Source organism: Nilaparvata lugens, chromosome 3 (assembly GCF_014356525.2).
Source record: "Nilaparvata lugens isolate BPH chromosome 3, ASM1435652v1, whole genome shotgun sequence".
Taxonomy (NCBI): domain Eukaryota; kingdom Metazoa; phylum Arthropoda; class Insecta; order Hemiptera; family Delphacidae; genus Nilaparvata; species Nilaparvata lugens.
This window is the reverse complement of record NC_052506.1, coordinates 73,235,071-73,257,815: the sequence shown is the minus strand read 5'-3', so window position 1 is coordinate 73,257,815 and position 22,745 is coordinate 73,235,071. Positions and strand designations below refer to the sequence as shown.

The following is a 22,745-nucleotide window of genomic DNA, read 5'->3' as shown; positions in this document are numbered from 1 at the left end:
CTAAATCCAGCAAAAATACATCTAGAACGGTATAATATAAACCATCTACCTCCACTACATATATGTTACCGGCAACAGAATTACCGTGTATAATTAATAGTGAAATGGGTGATTAATTGTCGTCCTATCAAGGGTGGAGTCTAGTTGTGGCTCTTGGTCCTCTTTGCTACAAAACCCTTTTGTGGATTGATGCAGATACAAATAATCAAGATATCTTTATTCTATGATTGAGGTGACAGAGGACGGATAGATTATCTTATCTCCCTCGCTCTCTTTGTTGAAGTATGATATTTTCTCACATAGACGTGTTTCGGTACTGAACCCATGCTTATCAGAGGCTGCATGCTGCATTTACTTAATAGAAATTCCGATACACTAAGGTGGGACTCGGTTCCTGAAATGCCTCATGTATCAAAATAATCAGAATATTGTAGCTGTCAAATGTTCAAGATAAATTTTTATTTTAAAATTAGTCATTCACCCTAATTCAGGAGTGAACTAGTTAGACATATACGGCTTTTCTCTCCGAATCATTCGACACAGCTTGAACTAATAAGTGAATAAAAACTAAATCAACTAGTTATGTTCATTTAGAACGTTTTATAGTTTGAATTATTATCGATGATATTTGACAACTAGTTATCATCAATCTATGCATGATTTACGTTATCTTCTGGAGCTACTCGAATATTTTTTTTATGAATTAACCAGTGCCCATTTCATAATCACATGTTTCAGCTATCATGCCATTATCAAGAGTGTCATCAGAAACATGTCGTGTCCATAGGAATATAAGTAATTCGTTTTAGAAATTAATTATACGGTAGGCTAAATACTGTGCAAAATTGATGTAAATAATATTATTTCTCAAATAACATTTCAGAAAGAGGTTGAGAAACAAGGATGCTGGGGTTATGAAATGGGTTGCAAGGAGGATACAGCCTATTCGAAGCCACAGTGCTTGGGTGATCATAAAGGCTGGGTCAAAACTAAAGCAGATCAAATAAACACTTTCTATACGCAAGCTGATTTCGGCTACATTCGAGAACAGCAGAAGGAAATGACTGTGATGTGTGAACCACTGTTCAAGGTGAATTTCATTTTTCTAATTGAACTGAACTGATTTTTGTATAACTCAACTGAAGACTGATTCTCTCATGCCGATTTCTTGAGATGAGAATTTAACTAAGAAGGTTTTGTTAGGATAATTTTATGGATCCAAGTAAGAAATTATTTGGAAATTTCATTGAAGTTTTGAAATAGCCTATAATTTTGAAGGTTCAGAAGATTTTGGCCAAACTAAACAGTTACCTTGTAAATGATCTTATAAACAACTAAGAATGCACTTATTGTCAAGATCTCGGATCACTGCTATGGAAATGATTATAAAAAGTTGAGTAGAGGTGGAAAGGGAGTAAAACCGTCAGTTTTTAACGATACAAAAGCAAAATTATACACGTTTCTTCTCCTGTACTATCCATATAATGACCATGAACTTTGATTTTCTCTTTAAAACTATTCCACAGACTCTGTACAGAACTGTTTTATTTTTGGGCATTATTTCTTGAATTTGTTGCAACTTCTCCTAAATTATCAATCTTGTTTCAACTGTTCAAATGAAATTGATAATTTTATATCCATATTTCAGGAAGACTCTTCTCTTGAATGCTCCAAGTACCTGCGGTTTTGTAGAGGTAGAAATCTAATGATCAATTTTACAGATCTGATGGACAGGAAGGAACCTCTTAGATATAAAATGGACGTCCTGAAGGATGGCCAAATAGGCGGTTATTGCACGTATGTAATTCTTACCTGAATAATCTTAATAAACCGATGAACTCAATTTAATTAATATTTCTAATGTAGTGTAATTCTCATGCTTTTATGAATAAGGAGTGTAGTTGTTTTGACAATTACAACTATTCTCTCCCAAATAATTTAATTTTTACTTCAATTATAAATAATATAATTTGATGTCGTTTATGGATAGAAGCAAAACAAAGGCAAATGGTTGTTCATTTGGTATCTACTTTCAGTGAGTAGTATTTATTATTCTTAATTCACAAATTTTGTCCTGATATTCAATATTAAATCATTATTGTTTTTTTCGCATTATATTGTTCTTAATAAAAGGCATTGATTGTGAATATATTTATGGTGATAATACATATAAGATGTTTATTTTGTTAATTATATTATGTTTTAAAATAACTGCTATAAAATTACATAGAATAAACAATTTATGCTGTAACATAATATATTTATATTTTTTCAGATTTTATGAAGATAGACTGAAAGATGAATGTACTCACATAAGTCCTCTTCAATCATGGGGACCTGAAATGAGGTACTTCAAGCGACTAGACAAAAGGCCTATAGTATCTGGAGACTGTGATATTGTGATAGAAAAACCGACATTCATCATGAAAATTGATGCAAGTAAGAATACTGTATATTACCTATTACGTATAGTAACCTAGTATTATTCCAAGAAACATTTATACAAGTCACCCTTTGCTTTTCTTAGTTAATTAAAATAGGGAATTTAGTATGCAAAAAACAATGTAACATACACTCTTGTACTGTAGGAGATTCAATTAGATGGTTCAAAAAATATTTCCATTTGTTGAAAATATGAACTTATTTGACGAAAGAAATCTCAAGTTATCGTCGAACATACAAAACCACAAACGGACAACAATCTATTATCAAAGCATTGAACTTCAGATTTGAACCTATGGTACCCTGGTGTGGGTTGACGACGGGATGTGAGATGGCGACGGGAGCAGGACAATTTTAATAATTTAACCATGGTTTTAACATTTTCCCCGCTCTTGTTGTTGGGTTGTTGTTCCGTACTCATCCCGCACAACCGGTGTGCGCCTGTGCAAGAAACGCTATATAAAATCAACCTTCATATTTGAAATTATTATTTTCTAGATTGTGAGAATTACAAAACTGTATCATCGAGAAAGTACTGTAGAGTATTCACCGCAAAAAGAGTGTTTAGAATTTCATTTTAATAATCACTGAACTCAACGAAAAGCCTTCTTTATGAGAATTCTTTGAATTAGTTTTCAAACTAGAGTAGATCTAATATACAGCCTTATTAAACTTATTCCACTTTCAGATTCAGTTGGAATATATTCGTTTTTATTTTGCAGTACCGTTATCATCAGGAATATAATAATTATCCAGTAGGCCCACCTGTAGCGGATGTCCTTTCGTGCGCGGGGAACCAAGTTGACGATAAGAGAACAACGGCAGGACCAAATATCACACCTCCAATTCCATTTAAAATTCCACCAATATGAGATAACCTAAACGATGAAATTATATAATTTTAGTAGATCGGTGAACGAGTTTCTATCATGCTTTTAAATAATATGATGATAAAAATACATATTAATCCATGAATATTTTCTAGTTTCTACTACATTTTAATTATTATTGATTAATTAAATTGAATAATTGGCCCACTCCTAAGAAATATATATTCACTTCGATCACATTTAGATATAGAGCCAAATCCATTTATAAAAAATATAGGTCTACTCTAGTTATTCAATAATTTAAGAAAACTTTTACTTGTTCTATGTACTGAATGCAATATATACAGTATAGTACAATACCTAAATGCAGTATAAATAAATTGAGGCTCTTAAATATCAACTCCTAATAAAAAATAAAATTTGAATAACAGTGCTTGAAACGACGTACGCAATAGCCCAGTTTTTATTTAAATCCTACATGAAAACTGCTGTAATATCTTTTTTAGAGATTTTTCAACCATCTAGAGACTCATAATGTTGATTTTGAAAATTTATTTCGCAGAAATAATTTTATTACATCACAGTTGTATTCATTTTGATGTTCTCACCAAGTGAAAAGTGTTTCGTCAACCGGTAAACATCTCAAGCCTGCGCCCACACAACACAATCCTGCTGCTAGAACACTGCTGTACTTCAAACCTGTAAACCCACAAAATAATATTTAAAACAGTATTTTCTATTTTCTCAATTAGGCCTACTACCCATAGTTGATGTAGGTAGAATTTCATGAATTACCTCTACATATTCAATATAAAGTATAGTAAACAAATAATATTTAAAACAGTATTTTCTATTTTCTCAATTAGGCCTACTGCGCATAGTGTTAATATCAATAGATTTTCATGAATTTCCTCTACATATTCAATATGTTCAATAATTACCTACAGATTTAATATTAGAGACAGAAAAGAAATTTAAGACGAGATTATTGAATTGGCTTGTGATAAATCCTTTTTATAGTGTTGAAGAGTTCTTTGAGAGTGAAATAATTGTTGCTTAGAGTTAAGAGGTTTCTATTTGTATTTATATATTGTTCTAAAGGCTCAAGTTGTGCTGTAAGGAATATGTTTTTTGCATTCAAATGAATAATATTAATGTATTTAAAAATCCAATTGACTTACAGTTTACTCAGGTACTGTATTATTTTCAAGACTCAGTAATGTAATTTTGTATGTACAGTTGCTGTAAAATTTGATTTTATCTTTTGTCTTACTGTATTCAATATTTGACTTTGCCTATTGCTCTAAGAATTTAACGGCAATAAAATCATATTTATTTATTTATTTATTTATTTAATATAAAGTATAGTAAAAAAATAATAATAATAATTTAATAAATGACCAAATTTTTCATCAACGTAACATGAATTATTAGAATTGAAAAAGTTTATGTTTATAGTAATTCATCACTCGGCCTACCATACATTTGTTGTTGAAAAATGCTGAATGACTTTTACCTTTTACATCGAGAAGCCAGCAGACTGGGCCAACCAGTAGCACAATGCAAACCGAACCCCAGTTGCTGAACATGGCTACTGATCCCGAATCCCAAGATTGGAATGCGAACAATGCTGCCTTCGATATTGGACCCCATGTATTCCAAACGACCACCTGATTCACAAACAACCGTCTACCGTATTGAGTTCTTTGACAGTTATGATACATTTCACGATAACAATCAGGAATTTTATATAGTAATTATTCAATAAGCAGATTATTGATTTTTACTGTCACTTCAATATAATATCCTTTTTTATTGCCTCATTGAAACCATTTGGTTATATATATTCTTGAGAAAAATGGCGGATAATGGCTAAAAAACCATGTTTTTCACGGTTTTCACAAAAACGGCTTTAACGATTTTCTTCAAATTCATACCATGGATAGCTATTCATAAGCCCCATATCAACTGACTTGAGTCTCATTGAACGATCGTTCAATTATTGAAGTAATTAAAATTGTTTTATTAGATTTTGTTATATTGACTGTATTGAAACTGAGCGATATAAAATGGCATGTTCTTCGGGGTTACGAAAATTCACTACAGGAAGGCTATTCTACATACCTAAATGAAAGTTGTACGTGCAGATGCAGTTATTCAAACAGTTTTTTCAACATCCATAAAATTTCAATGTGTGCTCCTTTGGTGACACGGCATATGTCAACACAAAAGTCTAGCCCAAACACGCCCCTAACATGTCTCTTTCTATAGAAGTGACCGCATTGATTATGTGATCCTTCAGCTTCGCGATATATTTCGGCATTGATGGGGTGAAGACCTCGTCTTTCACATAGCCCCAGAGAAAGAAGTCACATGGCGTGAGGTCTGGTGATCTTGGTGGCCACAGCAAAAGTTGTTGGTCCTCCTCAGACGCGTGTCCTACGCAGCGTCGAGGCAGTGTTGTGTACAGTCGAACCTTGTTATGAAAATGGGCAGGACAACAGTTTTGCTGGAAAATTAAGTCATTTAATACCTGAGAAATAATCTATAATTGCAACATGTCCAGGTTTGTCATGCCGTTTACTATCGTTTCTGCAAAAAAGAACGGCCCATACACTGCCATTTGGTGGCAGCCATTTTCTCTACTGTCTACACCTAGCGGGCAACTAACTGCCCAGTACCAGTGGAAAAAATTACTTTTTTGCAGTACTTGTTTTATTATTCTAAGTAGAATATTTTTGTAGTAATGAATTTTCAAAACATTCCCCTGAAGAACATTTTGAAACGCCCTATAAATATAATTATTGGATAGAACGAATTTTAAATCACATTATTACTGTGAAAAACTATAAAGTATAGATTGTTGAGCGAGGCATGGTCAACTTATAATTATCAATTGTTGGCTCTACTTGTTAACGTTTTACTTGATCCAATTTTATTAAATATACGACAGTAACAACGATTTATATTTTTCAGCAGTCAACATGTATCATCATTTCTGTGATTTCTTCAATCTTTATATGTCACAACATCTAAATCTCTCCCAGCCGGATGGGTTTTCAACAGACGTCCATATTTTGATTTGGGAAAGCTTTTCCTATTTCTCGAATTTTGCCTCAGCCTTTGAAGCATTCACTGAGCATCCTATTTGGGATTTGAAGACTTTCAAAGGAAAAACGGTCTGCTTTCGAAATGTTGTCTTTCCACTGCTTCCTAGAATGATATTCGGATTATACTACAACACCCCAATAGTAAGTTGAACTACTGTAATACAAACTTGGTACAAATGAATAACGTCACAATATTAAAACAAAAAGCGTGTGAAGTAAATTCTGTGGTGAAGTAAACTCATGACACTTTAAAAATCTTATAAATCTTTATAAATTATGACAATTATAAATATCTCCATCAATAATTCCAATTGTCTACTCACAGGAAAGCCAGTCAATTAATTGTTAGTCATGTTAAAAAATTTATGTAACGTTACTATAATCTATATAAATAAAAATCGAGCCTCAAATTTTGACATTCAATAACTTTTTTATGTGTGCACCGAATTTGATGATTTTTATTTAGTTGTGTTTGTTATGTTCAGGAGCAGGTTTATGCCATATCAAATTTATAATCCGACTCCAGGACTCTTTTCTACGGTACTTTAAAGTTTACATGTAATCCTTATGGGAGAAGATATGTGAGCTGGCCACACATAGAATTAAAATCAGCTGTTATAATCATTGCGTCATCCAACAGCCGATGATAGATCTGTAATTCAATTTTCTTTCTACTGATTCACAAATTTCAATTCTTAATAATACCGCGGTACAAACGACGTCTAAACTTGGGTCGTAGAACTCGAATTGCTGTAAATTTAGAATAAACACGGGAAAATCAGCAGCAAGGAGATATACCATTCAATTCCCCAGCAAGCTGCATTCAACTATATCTAAAAATACAAACTGATGAACTAAGCACATAGGAAGTCCATATTGAGATATAATGTGAATACTGATTGTTGGAAAATTTTCATAAAAATATAGTGATTAAGCTAAGGCTAAGCACACCTGAGGAGGAGCGGCTTGGTGATACAAAGTGTTGATCTTACAGAGATTGCCTTATCACACCGTTCCACGCCATGCCCGATTCAGTGTGTATGAGTTCTTCCATCCAAACCAATAAGCAAGAAGCACCTGAATGCAAAATGCCGCATCGCGCCTCCTCAGGTGTACCAAGCTAAAGTTCGTCATGAGATGCATTAACTATTTGGCGGTACGAAGTTCGCCGGGCCAGCTAGTAATTAATATATGATTATTATTATTATAAAAAAGATTTATCCTGATGGATTCTCCTAAAGATAGAAGAATATTTTGAGAAATATAGCGCACATTTTATCACAAATTAGAATAACATCATTCGACAATTTTTTTTGATAGGCGGTGTATGAGTTTTCGCCACACTGCACAGAAAGCAGCTGTTTTCCAGTCCCTACGTAGATCTGAAAGACATTGTTTGCAGACGACTCTCGTTTGACGTCAGAACAGGCTTCTTTCCGGCTAAGGCCGGAAAGAGTACCCTTTACGACCGCTAACATGGAACTAAGAAAGGATGTGTTTGTTTGGACAACTGTGCCATATGGTGCATTGTGTTCAGGAGGGTGAGATCGGAAATTTCCACTCCAATTTGAGTACCCTACGACGTCTGGTTCTTGAGATATGAGACATCAAAGTTCCCCCCCCCCCTCATAAAACATTCTTATTTAATTTATTATTCTTATATAGCTGATGCCAAAAAGGCATCATGATGTAGGCGGCTTCGTGGGTCACATGGTGTAACCTACTCACAGCTGATGCAATGCATCTATTTATTGTCTCTTTTGATTTAAAAATCATCTCCTAAGCCAAGCTAGATGACAACTCTACTTGACAGCATCAGCTGTTGAAACGCACAAGAGACCCACGAAACCACCTAACTTTTTGGCGTCAGCTATACCTGTAGTGTGGTGAAAAATATCTCTCAAAAAGGTGTTTATGGTATTCGGATAACATATTTCGGGAAACTGTCCTCATACCGTAAACACTAACTTTCTGTGTTTGTAGCGTAATATACTATTTTGAATTTATTGCAGCTCTATAAACTTTTCTGGACCCATCTATTCTATGATAAAGGAAAGAACTGGCTTATACACGTAGGGGATAGGAAATTCACAAATGACGCATCATCACTTCTGAACTACTCAACTGATTAACTTGAAATTTTGCATAAAGATTCTGAATTCACCGAGGATTGTTATAGACCTATTTCAAATTCTCCAAGATTTCAGTAGGCCAAGTTTTCAGTTTTTCAAGTTTTCAATTTGTCATGCTTCCAGTTTGTTATATTTTGCTAACTTTGCTTGAGAGTGGTCATAGATAAAATAGTTTATTCAACGGTTTTATTTTCTATCTTCTCATTCTTCTTCTTTCTATATATAATAGTTTTCCATATCTACACTTTACACAGGATTGGTGAAAAGTATGGAAGCAGCTGAATATTTCTTTTAAAAGGGAAATTTGTAGATAGGTCTGATTGGGGATCTTATTCGAATAGAAATAACTACTTTTCTGTTGCATCAAAATATTGGTCCGCCATCTTGGAACCGAGATTTTTAATCAAACTTCTATTTTTTTAATGGAAGATGTTCATAAGATACATGATTTTGATACAGAATTTAAAGAGAAAATGAATGGTGAAAACCACACTTCGATATCTTGAACAGTTCAAATGTTAATCACATCCAGAGAAATTAATAAATCATCTATAATGAAAAAGGAAATAACTGGCTTATACACGTACGGGATAGGAAATTCGCGAATGACGTATCTGAACTACTGGACTGATTAATTTTAAATGATAAAAAAATATTCTCAATTTACCGAGGATGATTACAGGCCTATTTTAAATTATTCAAGATTTCAGTTGGTCAAGTTTTTAATTAGACCCTTGCTGAGTACGGGTTACCTGCTAGTATAGGATAAGAATAGAAAACATCAAGATATATTTTAGAAAAATATTTTCCACAAATCAGCATTAATAATATTCAACATAATATCCTCTATTATTCCACATAAGAAAACATCAAGATGTATTTTAGAAAAATATTTTTTCACAAATCAGCATCAATAATATTCAACATAATATCCTCTATTATTTCACATAAGAAAACACATAGTGGACAATTCGCAGTATAGTTCTACCTGATTACTATACCTACTCAATCTTTCTTTCATGTTTCAATTTATATAAAAATTATGAACCACAAGTAAACATAATTTCCTTTGTGTGCCATTATCTCACATGTTCTCAGGTGTGATCTCAAGTTGAAAGCTTTTGACGTTGTCAAGAGATCATGTTTTAAATTTAAAATAATTCCCTAGTGTTTCTTCTTTTCAGATTTGGGGATGTGAAAAAAGTGGTCTATTCCACGCTTTTTCGAAGCATATTTTACATCGATTGAAAATTCCAGAAAAGAAACGGAAATCAGCAAAAATACGGATAACATTGCTGTCTAGAAATACTGATTATAGAAATATATTGAACGAAAATGAACTAATTGAAGCATTGGAGAAAAATTCCAATTATCAAGTTCGCAGAGTAAGTCATCAATGATTAGTTTTAATTATTGAAATACAATAACTACAATAATTTTATTTCATGAACCTAAGATGTTTGAAGTTTTGATAAATCCATTCATTACAAACCAAGATTTTTGAACGTTGATATTTTTCTCTTGTTACTGGCTTACAGTAATATTATTTTGTCTGGTAATAAAAGTTCCGTTCCTTCTCTTACAGCGCTTTCAAGTCACTTTCTGACTGTTGTTCATGTGATATAAAGAAATAGATTGATTGCTTGATTGATATCTCAGGAATTCAAACCAGGTACCGTACCAAGTAACACGTACCAGGTACCAGGTACCGTAACACGTTCAGCGAGTCAAGACTTTTATTTTTCAAATTGTTGAAAGTTCAACTCCTGAATAAGATGAATTAATCAACTAATTCGTCTCTTAGCGCCGGTTGCACAAAAGCCGGTCAAATTTTAATCGTGATTAATTCCACGAGAACCAATCAGAGAAGCAGTCTTATAAAAAAGGCCTGCTCTGATTGGTTCTCATGAAATTAACCACGGTTAAAATTTAACCGGCTTTTGTGCAAACAGGCCATAGAAATTAAACCTCTATCATTCTCAGCAAAAACCAATATCTCTAAAAAAATGAAAGCAAATTCAACCTGATGGAAAGTCATTGGCATGAATAAATCAAACATAATATGCTTGATCAAACTTATTTTGAAGGTTATTGCAAATACTGTAGTAATTGTGAATATGATTTGATTGTGAATAATATGAGCGTGGTTTTGCTAACAGGTCATTTTCAATAGAAGTGTGGATTTCAAAAAACAATTGGAGGTTGTCCGGAATACTGATTTGTTCATTGGAATGCATGGCGCGGGACTGACGCACTTGCTCTTTCTTCCTGATTGGGCAGTAGTTTTTGAATTGTGAGTATATGCAGTAAACTGCAGTTTAGTATAGAACAAAATACAGAAAATAATCAAACGTAATTCCAAATAATATGCTATCAAATACCCACAAGAGTTTAGAAATAATGACAATTGATTAACGCTACTGTACTCAAATATTCCTACGAGAACACGCGAGGAATATTTTTTATGTTAGCATCCTTCGATTAGCCTCCTACATATTCTCTGTGTTGTCAATTATTTTGTTCTACCAATCAATGTTTATTGAAGCAAATATGTGTAATGCTAGTTCTCCTCCAAATGGTGCACATTAGTCAACGCTGAGTGAACTAGAAAATATTGGCGGTCAGACAAATTTATGTTTTCCTGACCAAACAGCACACAAGATGTAAGTCAGTATTTGAAATGTATGTGGTTTATATGTGTTATGTATCCGCCATACGCTAAATAAATAGGTAAGGGTAAGGGTGGCACTTTTAGAGCCGAATTCCTCTGAATACCATTTATGAGTTTAAGGATTGTTTCTCGTTGGTTCGGAACCCATCTAGAGCTGTAGGACTCTAGGTATTTCTCATCATCCGTCTCATTACCAACGCACAAGCCTTCAGCTCATGTGGGCATCATCCTCAGCAAAAAAGAGAAAAAAATTAGAGTCGTCGATACTTGCGTGTGCAGAATAGAATTATTCCATTAGGAGTATTTGATAGCATAGGCCTATTTTAGATTTAGTTCCATTAACTATTCATTCTGTAATTGATTAATTACATTTCAATATTCATCTATATCTATAGAAGTTATCAAATAATTCCTTATGAGAATTATCAAATTATTCGTCTCATCATGAGATGAGCAGCTCTCACGTTGCTATTGGTATGTCGGTAAATAATATTACGTTCTTTTTTTAATTTGTTCATCAGATACAACTGTGAGGATGAAAACTGCTATATGGACTTAGCACGGCTGCGGGGAGTCAAATACATAACATGGCAGGATAAATCAAAGCTTGAGCAGCAAGATGAGGTCAGTTGGATTTCCCAGTTATTCACCATAATTTATAGAAAAATAATGGATGGGCACGTTAAACTGCTGGTCCCGGCTGAAGTATGAAAGTCGAAAGACCCATTGACGACTTAATGTTTTAATTTTATATTCAGGCGAGGTGGGTCTCTCCACCAACAAAAGCCATAAAAATTTAATTTTTATACCAGAATCTTTGATCTAGCAAAATGTGTAAAAATTGAGGTATGTACATAGTGAATAGCTTGACTATAATGAGATACAAAACTCGTTGCTCACGATGATGCAGTAGGCCTATTCTGTATTTGCGCTCTTGTTATACGAATAAATATTGGTTCATCTTTTGTGAACAATTTTTGTCATCGAGCGAATGTCTATAAATGAATAGATATTTATTGTATAGAGATATCAATAACACATTGATAAACATTTGATAGCAATAATGAATAAGTTAATTAATACTTTTGCAGGGAAAACATCCAGACGGAGGAGCACATGCTAAATTCACAAATTACAAATTTGATGTAGAAGAGTTCATGCGATTGATTGTGAATGCAGAAGAGTACATAACATCACACAAAAAATTCAAGAAACTTAACAAAAAAGTGGAAGGTTTGAAAACAGCTCATGACGAATTATGATCAAAATAGCTTTCAAATGAGGAATTAAGCAGTATTTTTCCGTCGGTAAAATATTTTGGTTTATATAATTTGATATTAATATTTTTATAATTTTTTAATTTATACACTACTTTTTATACTTATAACGTTTGTACTTAATACTATTATTTGTAAATAAATACTTAAATTAAGACTAGTCGAGCTGGTTTTTAAAATTTTTCACCATCATCAAATTACTTCAAGGGAAGGCTTTGGTCACACCCACATTCTTCTAAAGTCAATTTTGATACGATTTTGAAGCTAATTTTTATTTTTTTAAAATTCCATCGTTATTAGAAGTACATTGAAGCATTTATATTTTTTAGAACTCAAGTCTGATAATTCAATAATAACTAGAGTGATATTCACTTTTAAATGACATAATTGTTTGAATGGGAAGCTCTGATGTTCTGTAGAAAGGAAATAGCCATTTTTATGAACTATTATTGTGCGTTGGTCTCATGGTTTGGTCCAAACGTGAGACCACCTGGTGTGGTACACTCACACAACTTTCCTTGCTCATTGAACTGGGAGCCTCATTCTTAAACGACAATAATTTAGAGAAATAACATAATGCCGATTGGCGGCAACATAATTATTTGAAACTACGATCAGACTACTGTATATGTGTGTATATAATTGTTTTCAGAGTACTTTTTCCTTTGTGTAAATTGTGAAATCCGATGATTTTTTAAAAGTCGTCAAAACAGCTGTTCTACAGATGAAATATCTCGACTATGTGTTATTTTTATAGACTGCTCTACCTACCTACCTCATGCACGAGAAGGAGGTTACAAAGTCCATTTCTCAAGGATGGGGTGAACCCCCCATTAGTTTCCCAGAAATGAGACTCATGTCAGTTGATAGGGCTTATAAATAGCTATCCATGGTATAAATTTGAAGAAAATCGTTAGAGCCGTTTTCCAGAAAACCGTAAAAACATGGTTTTTTAGTAATTATCCGCCATTTTTCTCGAGAATATTACGCAGCTCCTGCAATTTTCCCAGAAATGAGACTCATGTCAGTTGATAGGGCTTATAAATAGCTATCCATGGTATAAATTTGAAGAAAATCGTTAGAGCCGTTTTCGAGAAAACTGTGAAAAACATGGTTTTTTTAGTAATTATCCACACTTTTTCTCGAGAATATTACGCAGCTCCTGCAATTTTCCCAGAAATGAGACTCATGTCAGTTGATAGGGCTTATAGATAGCTATCCATGGTATAAATTTAAAGAAAATCGTTAGAGCCTTTTTTGAGAAAATCGTGAAAAACATGGTTTTTTAATAATTAGCCGCCATTTTTTCCGCCATCTTGAATTGAATTTCTTATTGTCGGTCAAAATTTCAAGTCAATCGGTTAATTAGGAATGGAGTTATCGTGTTCACAGACATACACACACACACAGACCAACACCCAAAAATCATGTTTTTGGACTCAGGGGACCTTGAAACGTATAGAAAACTTGAAATTGGGGTACCTTAATTTTTTTGGGAAGCAATACTTTCCTTACCTATGGTAGTAGGGCAAGGAAAGTAATAGTTAATGAAAATTGTTATTTGCGGCCTTGAGAGCAGCGCAGTCAGGCTGCCGCCCTTTGTTGGTCCACACGGGAGATATGATGGTTCTGACGGCCGGCAGCCTGACTTGAGGTCAATTACTTCAAGTAGAAACACCTCAAGGAATGCTGGCATTTTCAAGTGAATCTCACTCAAGCACTAATAGAAGGTAACCCGTGCTTTGCTCCAGGGAAAACTTACAATACAACTTATTCTTTCAGAACCGATTCCAATATTAGTATTACTGCTATTCAAATTTTATCTTACAAATTCTAAACGTATTAAAAGAATTGCTTTTATTTAAATAAAAATATAAAGATGATTTGTTGAGGCTTGTAATAGTTACTTATGAAAAAATGAATTTTTGAACTATTTTACTTCTGCATATGAAGTGAGAGTTCTAGTACCACAAGTGACTGTGAGAAATAGAAATGAACTCTTAAGCCGTGTCCACACTGAACAACACTGAAAATGTTCGACAAACATGTTGAATGAAAAAGACTAAGAAATTGTCAAAAAACCACCGATTTATTGATAATTAGAAAGATCGGTTTCGGTTATTACACCATTGTCAATCTCTGATAAACTGAGGAGTTTATGGTGTAATAACCGAAACCGGTCTTTCTAATTATCAATAAATCAGTGGTTTTTTGACAATTTCTTAGTCTTTTTCATTCAACATGAATAATTACCACAATATCAACTTCTCAACTACACAAAAAGTTCGACAAACATGTTTGTTGAAACAGTTTGGGCAAATTTTATTATGTTTGTCAAACGATGTTTGCCAGTGGCCAGTGTGGACGCGTCACCAAACAAAATATTTTTAAGTAGGAAGAACAGGTTTTATGTTTTACAGCTGTGAACACTGATAATGTTTGGAAAAACAGTAATTTTTTGTTTGACAAACAATGATTGTCCAAACTTTTTAAAATGTTTGTCCCTGAGCTCCTCAACAAACATGTTTGCCGAACATGTGGACACGGTTTTACGCTACTCATATTGTAGGGTAGATCAGTGAATAGCACTGTTCTTCTCACAACAAACTTATTTCAATTTTTAAAATAGGGGTGAATAAAAATAAGCTAATCCTCGATATATTAAAAATCCTTATGCAACATTTCCATTTAGCTAGAGTGGTGTAGTTTGAACGTGATGGTCCGAACACATGAACCAGACAACCTCTTCTTTATAATAGTACATATAAGATGTCATACATGACATCATGCCGGGTTGTTGTCACCTACATAGAATGTTCCATGTCAATCAGTAAATGTTTTGTTAATCTAATTGTTGTTGCTGAAAAATTTTGTTGTCAGCATTTTTCGAGTCATATAATTTAGTATAGATTAGATTGTGATAGCATAAAGTTGATCTGTGGTTGCGGTTTACACTATTGTTTGTAGAGCATGGATTTCCTTCATATATTCGCCGTTTTTATTGTTTATTTATGTCTTTTTTTGTTTTATTCGGAGCCCGGGTTTAAGACTGAGTGTCCAGTCAGCAGGTGGGCGGGTGATATGTCATACATGACATCAAAACCTATTCAATTTTTGAAATATTATTTTGTGAATTGGAGATCTGGTCGCGGATTTAATTATTAAATGTGATTGATAAAGCGAAAAGATCTTCAATGTACAAAGATGAAACGTGTGTTTTATCACGTTTCGTGAAGGCAATATTATGGGTTTTAGCTCCATGCTATACAAACAGGAGTGAGTTGACTTTTGGTCTGTGAATCAAGGCTGCATGTGTTTTTCACATAAATAGATTAACATAAGATAATAGTTAATTGTACATTATTTAATTTTTCAGATCTATAATTCTAAATAGTAATTTTTGTTTTTTATTTTCAAAAACCTGAACGACAATTTATTTTCTTTTTTTCCACCAGCTACATTACAAAGAGGATAATGAAAAAATAAAAACATGAATATAAATAACGTAAACTGTTTTATAGCAAACTTCAAATACATATAACATGAAAATGAACTTATTTACTAGAACTGTACACTATTTTATTAGATATCACATTTTATAAAGGCAATGGTGTTACAAGGTGTTTTCAAAACACAAGAAAAACCTATTCAAGTTGATACGCATCTTGTTCTAGAATGATAAAAAGTCAATAAAATATTTACTTAAAACGGAGGTCTTAAGTAAAGAACTCCTTAGTGCTTAAGACTGACCAAAATCCAAAATAGACCAGATAGATCTTTGTCAAAATATATAATTACCGGTATGTGAATTCAAACATATCCATGTGAATTTCCAGTAGAATTTAGACTCATACTAATTCATGGCTTGATATTTACGTATCTACAATGAACTTACTTTTGATGTTATCTGTATGAATGGTGTGCTACTGACATAACAATGTTGCCGTATTGAGGGGAGAAATGATAAACTGGTAAGAAATTATACAAAATGTAACCTACTTGAAGAATTTTTATTTCAAATAGGTCATGACTTTAATTTTCGCAAAGTATGGAAACACAAGTACAGATTATTTATAGAGAAAAACTTGGATTATAAATCATGAGTTTTTTTAATAATGCAATATTATAAAATGCTTTTTCTGTTTAGTATTAGTATCAGAGATTAATTATACCGTAAACTATACTGTGCACTTGAAAATATAATGGAAAACATTGCCTTGGATGTGGAATGATTAGGTGTTAATAAGTTTAATTATTATCTTACTGTTTATGAAATATACAGAATATAATTATTCTAAATTATTATTTCAATCTCGCAATTGGATTATCATTGTCTTCGCAACTTATTAATTAAAATAAGAAGATGTATAATACATTATTAGAAGGAGCTTAGGCTAAAAATTCTACCATCCAAACTTTAATAACATTCAAGGCCAAAATAATATTGTTTTAATAACAAATAGTGGACACTGGTATTGTCTTTATTCGAAGTAATGAAAAACGCTTATTCAAAACAGCCGTGTATTTGAATTATAAAGAAAAATAATGTTTTAAGAGAGACTAAAAAGAGGTTTCAGAATAAGTTCTCAAATTATAGGAAAATTTTAGGAATGGAAATACTTTGCACCATACAAATTTATTCTTCAAGTCCTAATAAGTCGATTTATAAAAAATGTTTCTATGAATGTCCATTATTGAATAACGTGTTTTATCATTCAAATGCACAAATTAATATAATTTCCATTTGAAGACATGTAGAATAAAGAAAGTGACACATAATAACAATTCATATGAAATTATTATAAATATGCTATAGAATGAATCAACATGTATAGTTTCAATGCATAAATTAATTAACCCAGTTAACAAATTAGCGACTAGAAAAAAAGTTAAAGCATTAGAGTTGACAATTTCAAGAATGATTGGTACGAGACCATTATTTGGTGAGGTTTTCCCAGGGCCCCTATTCAATCTCATGATCAGTTCCACAATTAAACAAAGAAGTAAAAGATATGTGGATAACATATTAATCCATACAACATATGTGACATTAGCTAGTCTCCTCGAACAATTGAAAAATATATTTAGAACGTGAACAATTATGTATAAAAAAAATGTATGGAACATTAATTTAATTACTCTACCAATATCTTTTTCAAAGGTCGAATTAGTAGATTTCAGCCATATCCCCAAATCAACAGCTATTAGATAGAGGCTCACATAGCCAAGAAGAGAAACAATTCCTTCTCTATTTGCCGAGATAAACGAGTTTCTTGGTAAATCACTCAGAACCCATTTTTCTACTCCAATTATCAAAATACATTGATGGAGAATCATAAGAGCTAATGCTACATATCTCACAAAACTTTTTTTAAAAAATGTCAGCAGTAAAGAGGCAAATACCTTAGTGAAAGCCAGAGTTATGAAAAAGTTCCAGTGCACACCATACTCACTCACATGTTGTTGATAATCTAAATTACTGACAGTAAAAAATCTGACTAGACCTAAAATAAATAGCGGACAATTTTTTCCAATCAATTTGAAAAATAGATGGATACGACTGTGTCGATAATTGAATAATTCAACATTATTGCCAACTAATCCATTACACACTACAAAGTATCCCACACCAGTATCCATTAAACTGAATCCATAAGTCTCAGTTTTGGAAAGACTCCTTGGAAAGACAGTAAAATCAACAGCTAAAATACAAATAGTGGTAGTTAAATTTACTGATGTACGGAAATAAGTGATATATGGTCTTTTTCCAGTGAGAGCACTTCTCTTCAAGATAATACTGTTACATTTTTGAAGAATTGAATCTTTAAGATATGTGAATATAATGTATAAAACCAAAAAGAAAGCAACTACTAACAAAACCAAACAAAATGAGTCACTAATAACAGAAGTAAAAATTAATATTTGCAGTACAACAATAAGAACCAATTCAATCAATATTGAGCAATATTCAAAAAGTTTCCTGTTGACCACCGCGCCTATTTCATTTGATAGATAATTCGTTACGAATAAAGAGAAAAATATTAGAATAGGAAGAGGAGTTTGCACGTGAATTGTTTCTTCGAGACTTGATCCAGAATTGTTGTGCATGAAATTCTCATGCAGTTGTCTGTAGGAAGTGAAAGAAGCAGGCTCCTCCATTTTGTTCACATGCAAAACTCTTGTCAGCTATCACAATGTGAATTTCCTATTTGGTGGTGATCTTCCAATAACATTTTGGTCAGTCTATTTCCTCAAATTCTGGAAAATTACAAAAGAAAAATTATTTACAGTAGATATATTGCTTAAGTTATAATATTCTACAGTTGATGGAGGAGGAAGATTCATGAAGTTTTAGGTACAGTATTGTCCGGTTTCACCAAACTCGGCCAAGACATTTGAAAATGGTCAAATCAGGTACGCTTTACAACGAGTGCACTGGAACATAATGCTTTATATGGCGATAGTTACTATCGATGATTCCAGTATAGGCTACCCTTGTAAATCGTACCCAGCTTGACCAAGTTAAATGTATTGACGAGCTTGTAACCGGACATGAGTGTAGGTAGATCATAGAACTTCATGTCAGTCTAAAAGAAGTCTATTAAAACATTTTTCGTCTATTGTGATAGTTATCCGTTTTCTATCTATAATATTGGATGAATGGGAATGAACATGTACGGGATTGGAAATAGATGTTCGCACCATCACTTCTGAACTACCGAACTGATTAACTTGAAATTTTGCATAACGATTCTGAACTTCCAGAGGATGGTTATAGACCTATTTTTATTAATGAGTTTTAATTTAATAATTGGAGCCTATATATAATTATATATAAAAGCGAAATGGCACTCACTCACTGACTAACTCACTCACTCGCAGAACTGAAAATCTACCGGACCAAAAACGTTCAAATTTGGTAGGTATGTTCAGTTGGCCCTTTAGAGGCGCACTAAGAACGGATTTGGAAAAATTTCCAAAGATACGCCCAAAATCTGCGTTTTTCCAGCGTTTTTTCAGCTTCATCGAGAACAAATGAACAGAAAATGTTCAAATTTAGTACAGAAGCTCAGCTAGGGCGTAATAACGTTGTGTTAGAAGGAATTTGCAATAAAGTCAAAAATACGCCCAAAATTAACGTTTTTGCTTTTTCTCAGATTTATCAAGAACAAATAAACAGAAATTTTTCAAATTTAGTACAGAAGCTAAGCAAGGGTGTAATAATGTTGTGTTAGAAGGAATTTGAAATAACGCCAGAGATACGGCCAAAATCTGCGTTTTTTGCGCTTTCTCAGCTTTATCGAGAACAAATGAACAGAAAATGTTCAAATTTACTACAGAAGCTCAGCTGGGCTGTAATAATGTTGTGTTAGAAGGAATAACGCCAAAGATACGCCCTGGCGTTTTTTTTGCGTTTTCTCAGTTCTTTCATCAAGTAATAGACAGAAAATGTTCAAAGTTGGTACAGAGGTTTAGCTAGGGTCTAAAAATTTTGTGATGAGGTGACTTTAATATTTCATCAAAGATACGCCCAAAATCAGCGTTTTTCCAACGTTTTTCTCGGCTTTTCTGCGTTTTCTCAGTACTTTGACTTTCTGATGGAATGAAGCATGCTCAAATGAAAAATGCAGGCGAGCGAAGCGAGCCCGCTGATCTTTTTTTTTTTTGGACGATCCAGTTGGGGGCCCAGGGGGCGGAGCCCCCTGGCTAGGCGGATATGGCGAGCGAAGCGAGCCTGACGGATAGTATTTAATACCCACAGCCAGCCTAATAAGTTGGCAACACTGTCTCTGATGAATTTCAAGTTTTACCCACGACTTTCCATTTCTTTTCACTACTTCCAACTCGGTCTGATAAGTTTACTGAACCAACGTTACGTTATGCAACTTTTCCATTCTCCATAGGCTGGTGCATCCTATATTTCCGTGGTTACTATATAAGTGGTTTCTCAGTATAAGCCCAGAAGCTGCAAATATCGCCCGCTCAATGAACTTTTGGGTGATTTTATGGGTGCGCGCAAAGAGTGGTGGGAAGAGGTCCTGAAAAGGCATTTTGAGGAGGGAAGCCGCACTGATTTTACACGCGGCTTTCCTTCTCCTTTAGGGCTAGTGATTGAAGCACCACACGTGTAAACATAAACTCGGTTGTCTTCAAAAGCGGTTACGCGAGGCCTTTTTTGAAGCCACGATAAAGCTACCTCAAAGTAAAACAAATACTCACATTTATCTTACCCTTGACCTCTTTACTATGCGCGTACGTGGGTGTAATTATACACTAGCAGACTACAAATGTGTGAGCACGCCCATAAGAATCACTGCTATCCATCTTGGTCGTCGGCCGAAACAAATGGTAGGCTACATAGGTCTACTTTTAAATTATATTATCCATAATAACACTCTTCTTTTCTCAGTTAGATTCTTTACTTATTTACCGCGTAGGCTACTAATTAATTTACCACACTTATTCATTCTCATCTGATAAAAATCCATGTAAGTTACAGGGCATTAGTGTCCCAATGTAATGAGAACGTTATAAATTATATAGACTACCGTACTGTAGGTAGGCTTTTTAAGGGAAAATATTTTATTTTACATTCAACTTGGTGAGTTACTGAATATCACACAATGTAACTTGAGTTACTATACAAATTTTTGAATAAAATTTAATACAAACAATTTTTATCTGGAAGTAGGGCTATAGATACCGGTAATATAGATCTACGTCCTGGGTAGCCTATTGCATGTACCGCAATTGATGATTTCTAAAAGAAAATTTACATGCAATCAAAGTTTGTTCAAATTAAAATGAATATTCTAGTAATATTAGTTAGTAGTAAAATTCTAATTCGTTACAGCATGATTTAACTTACCTTTTTGAGGTTAGTCATAAAATTCCAACGACTATTGCAGTAAGTTATATATATCTAACAATTCCACACGGTGTATATTCATCAACTAAGGAAAATTGAATTACTCTCTTCTATGAAACAATCACACCACCTCTCTGACTATTCTTATTAAGTATAAACAAACTAGAAACTAAACTTTCAGCAGTTGACATTTTTTTTTTGTTGACAATCTGAACTGTCAATCTGACAGTTGCGAGTATCGATGTATTAAAATTCTAATTCCAAACATCGATATTCAACGTTATTTTGATTACAAATAAATTATCTTAGTCCTCCCTTGCAAAGACTAAAAATATTATTTTAAAAACAATGTTCTGGTTACTACTTGATCAATAACACAGAATCGTTGATTATTAAAGTGGTCTGCACCTTTTGAGAAAAAACAATCAATAGGTACGGTACCCAATTCATGATTGTGATTTACTTGACTGACTATCGGTAAAATTAATCAAGAAATTATAAATAATAGTTATTCTTTCATAAAATAATACATGATTACACGTTCTACATACTCGTGTACATCAATTTTCAAGTTCAACCACAGAATTAATAATAGCATATATTATAGGAGTTTTCTCTGGTTCAACTCATTCAGGATGTAAAAGTAAGTCACTATCACTAATGAATTTCGATCTGTCAACCAACTGCAAAATGTCGATTGATTGATTGATGCATTGCGATACTTATCAGCATCAGCTTGTTCGATATCGAATTGAACGCAGAGTCGCAGACAGTCAACGTCCACCCAAATCAAGTTTTATGAAAATATTATGAAATCATTATGAATGAGTCATCTCATTCAATTAATTTTATCTAGTAATTTCTTAGAGCTACAGCTATTAACATTACTATTTTAAAGAACTATTTGAATTAAATTCGTCTAAATTCAAACATTTAAATTATTTTCATTTGAATTCGTGAGATGCTAGCCTTTCTAACTTAAAACAAAAACATCTGCTAACTAAAATAATATTTATCAATATGTGGATAGATACAGAATTTCTTTGGGTTTATCTGAAAAACCTAGGTACTCAAAATATACAACCTAATAAGTCGACCTAAGTTATATCCTTACTTATACCTTATACTATATACATCTAAATGTAAAATGGTAAACTAGAAAGATTGTAGTCTTTTCTAATTTACTTCTATTTCTCCATTTAGATTGAATGACTGGATTACTCTTATAGCAATAAGAAATAATAGAACAGAAAGGCGGTTCTGACATAAAACAGGATACCTGGTAAGATTTCAAGCTTATTTATATATTTTTTCGCCCCACTTGGATGTAATGAGCTGGTTTACGTGCGTCATATGGAGGCCGAAAGTGATTGTTTTCTGACCAGGCCGGTAAAATTTTTACGGCCCTAGGGCT

General features: G+C 33.2%; 3 protein-coding genes across 6 annotated transcripts in view; 1 reads left to right on the top strand and 2 right to left on the bottom strand.

The window, feature by feature from the left end:
* Nucleotides 1–12,622, top strand: part of LOC111043617 (EGF domain-specific O-linked N-acetylglucosamine transferase) — a 34,826-nt gene extending 22,204 nt beyond the window's left edge. For 2 of the 3 annotated variants that reach the window (XM_022328610.2, XM_022328612.2), the window contains 8 exons: nt 884–1,090; nt 1,649–1,797; nt 2,276–2,439; nt 6,249–6,523; nt 9,699–9,899; nt 10,674–10,807; nt 11,707–11,809; nt 12,277–12,622. In XM_022328610.2, the coding sequence (XP_022184302.2) occupies nt 884–1,090; nt 1,649–1,797; nt 2,276–2,439; nt 6,249–6,523; nt 9,699–9,899; nt 10,674–10,807; nt 11,707–11,809; nt 12,277–12,447 (1,404 nt within the window). In that variant the 3' untranslated portion in view covers nt 12,448–12,622. The remainder of the gene's footprint in view (nt 1–883; nt 1,091–1,648; nt 1,798–2,275; nt 2,440–6,248; nt 6,524–9,698; nt 9,900–10,673; nt 10,808–11,706; nt 11,810–12,276) is intronic. The other variant, XM_022328613.2, reaches the window with a different exon arrangement.
* Nucleotides 3,075–5,445, bottom strand: LOC120350565 (solute carrier family 49 member 4-like). The gene is made up of 3 exons (XM_039424510.1): nt 4,789–5,445; nt 3,881–3,971; nt 3,075–3,320 (listed from the first exon to the last, which is right to left on the bottom strand). The coding sequence occupies exons 1-3, from the start codon at nt 4,994–4,996 to the stop codon at nt 3,191–3,193; spliced, it is 429 nt and encodes a 142-aa protein (XP_039280444.1). The 5' UTR covers nt 4,997–5,445; the 3' UTR covers nt 3,075–3,190.
* A 3,337-nt stretch (nt 12,623–15,959) lies between the features above and the next one.
* LOC111043618 (uncharacterized protein At4g17910) lies at nt 15,960–21,784 on the bottom strand. 2 transcript variants are annotated; one of them, XM_022328615.2, is made up of 2 exons: nt 21,332–21,784; nt 15,960–18,720 (listed from the first exon to the last, which is right to left on the bottom strand). In XM_022328615.2, the coding sequence occupies exon 2, from the start codon at nt 18,619–18,621 to the stop codon at nt 17,191–17,193; it is 1,431 nt and encodes a 476-aa protein (XP_022184307.2). In that variant the 5' UTR covers nt 18,622–18,720; nt 21,332–21,784; the 3' UTR covers nt 15,960–17,190. The 2 variants fall into 2 exon arrangements, with proteins under 2 accessions (XP_022184307.2, XP_039280443.1); XM_039424509.1 differs by lacking the exon at nt 21,332–21,784 and adding an exon at nt 19,319–19,342.
* Between the last annotated feature and the right edge of the window lie 961 nt (nt 21,785–22,745).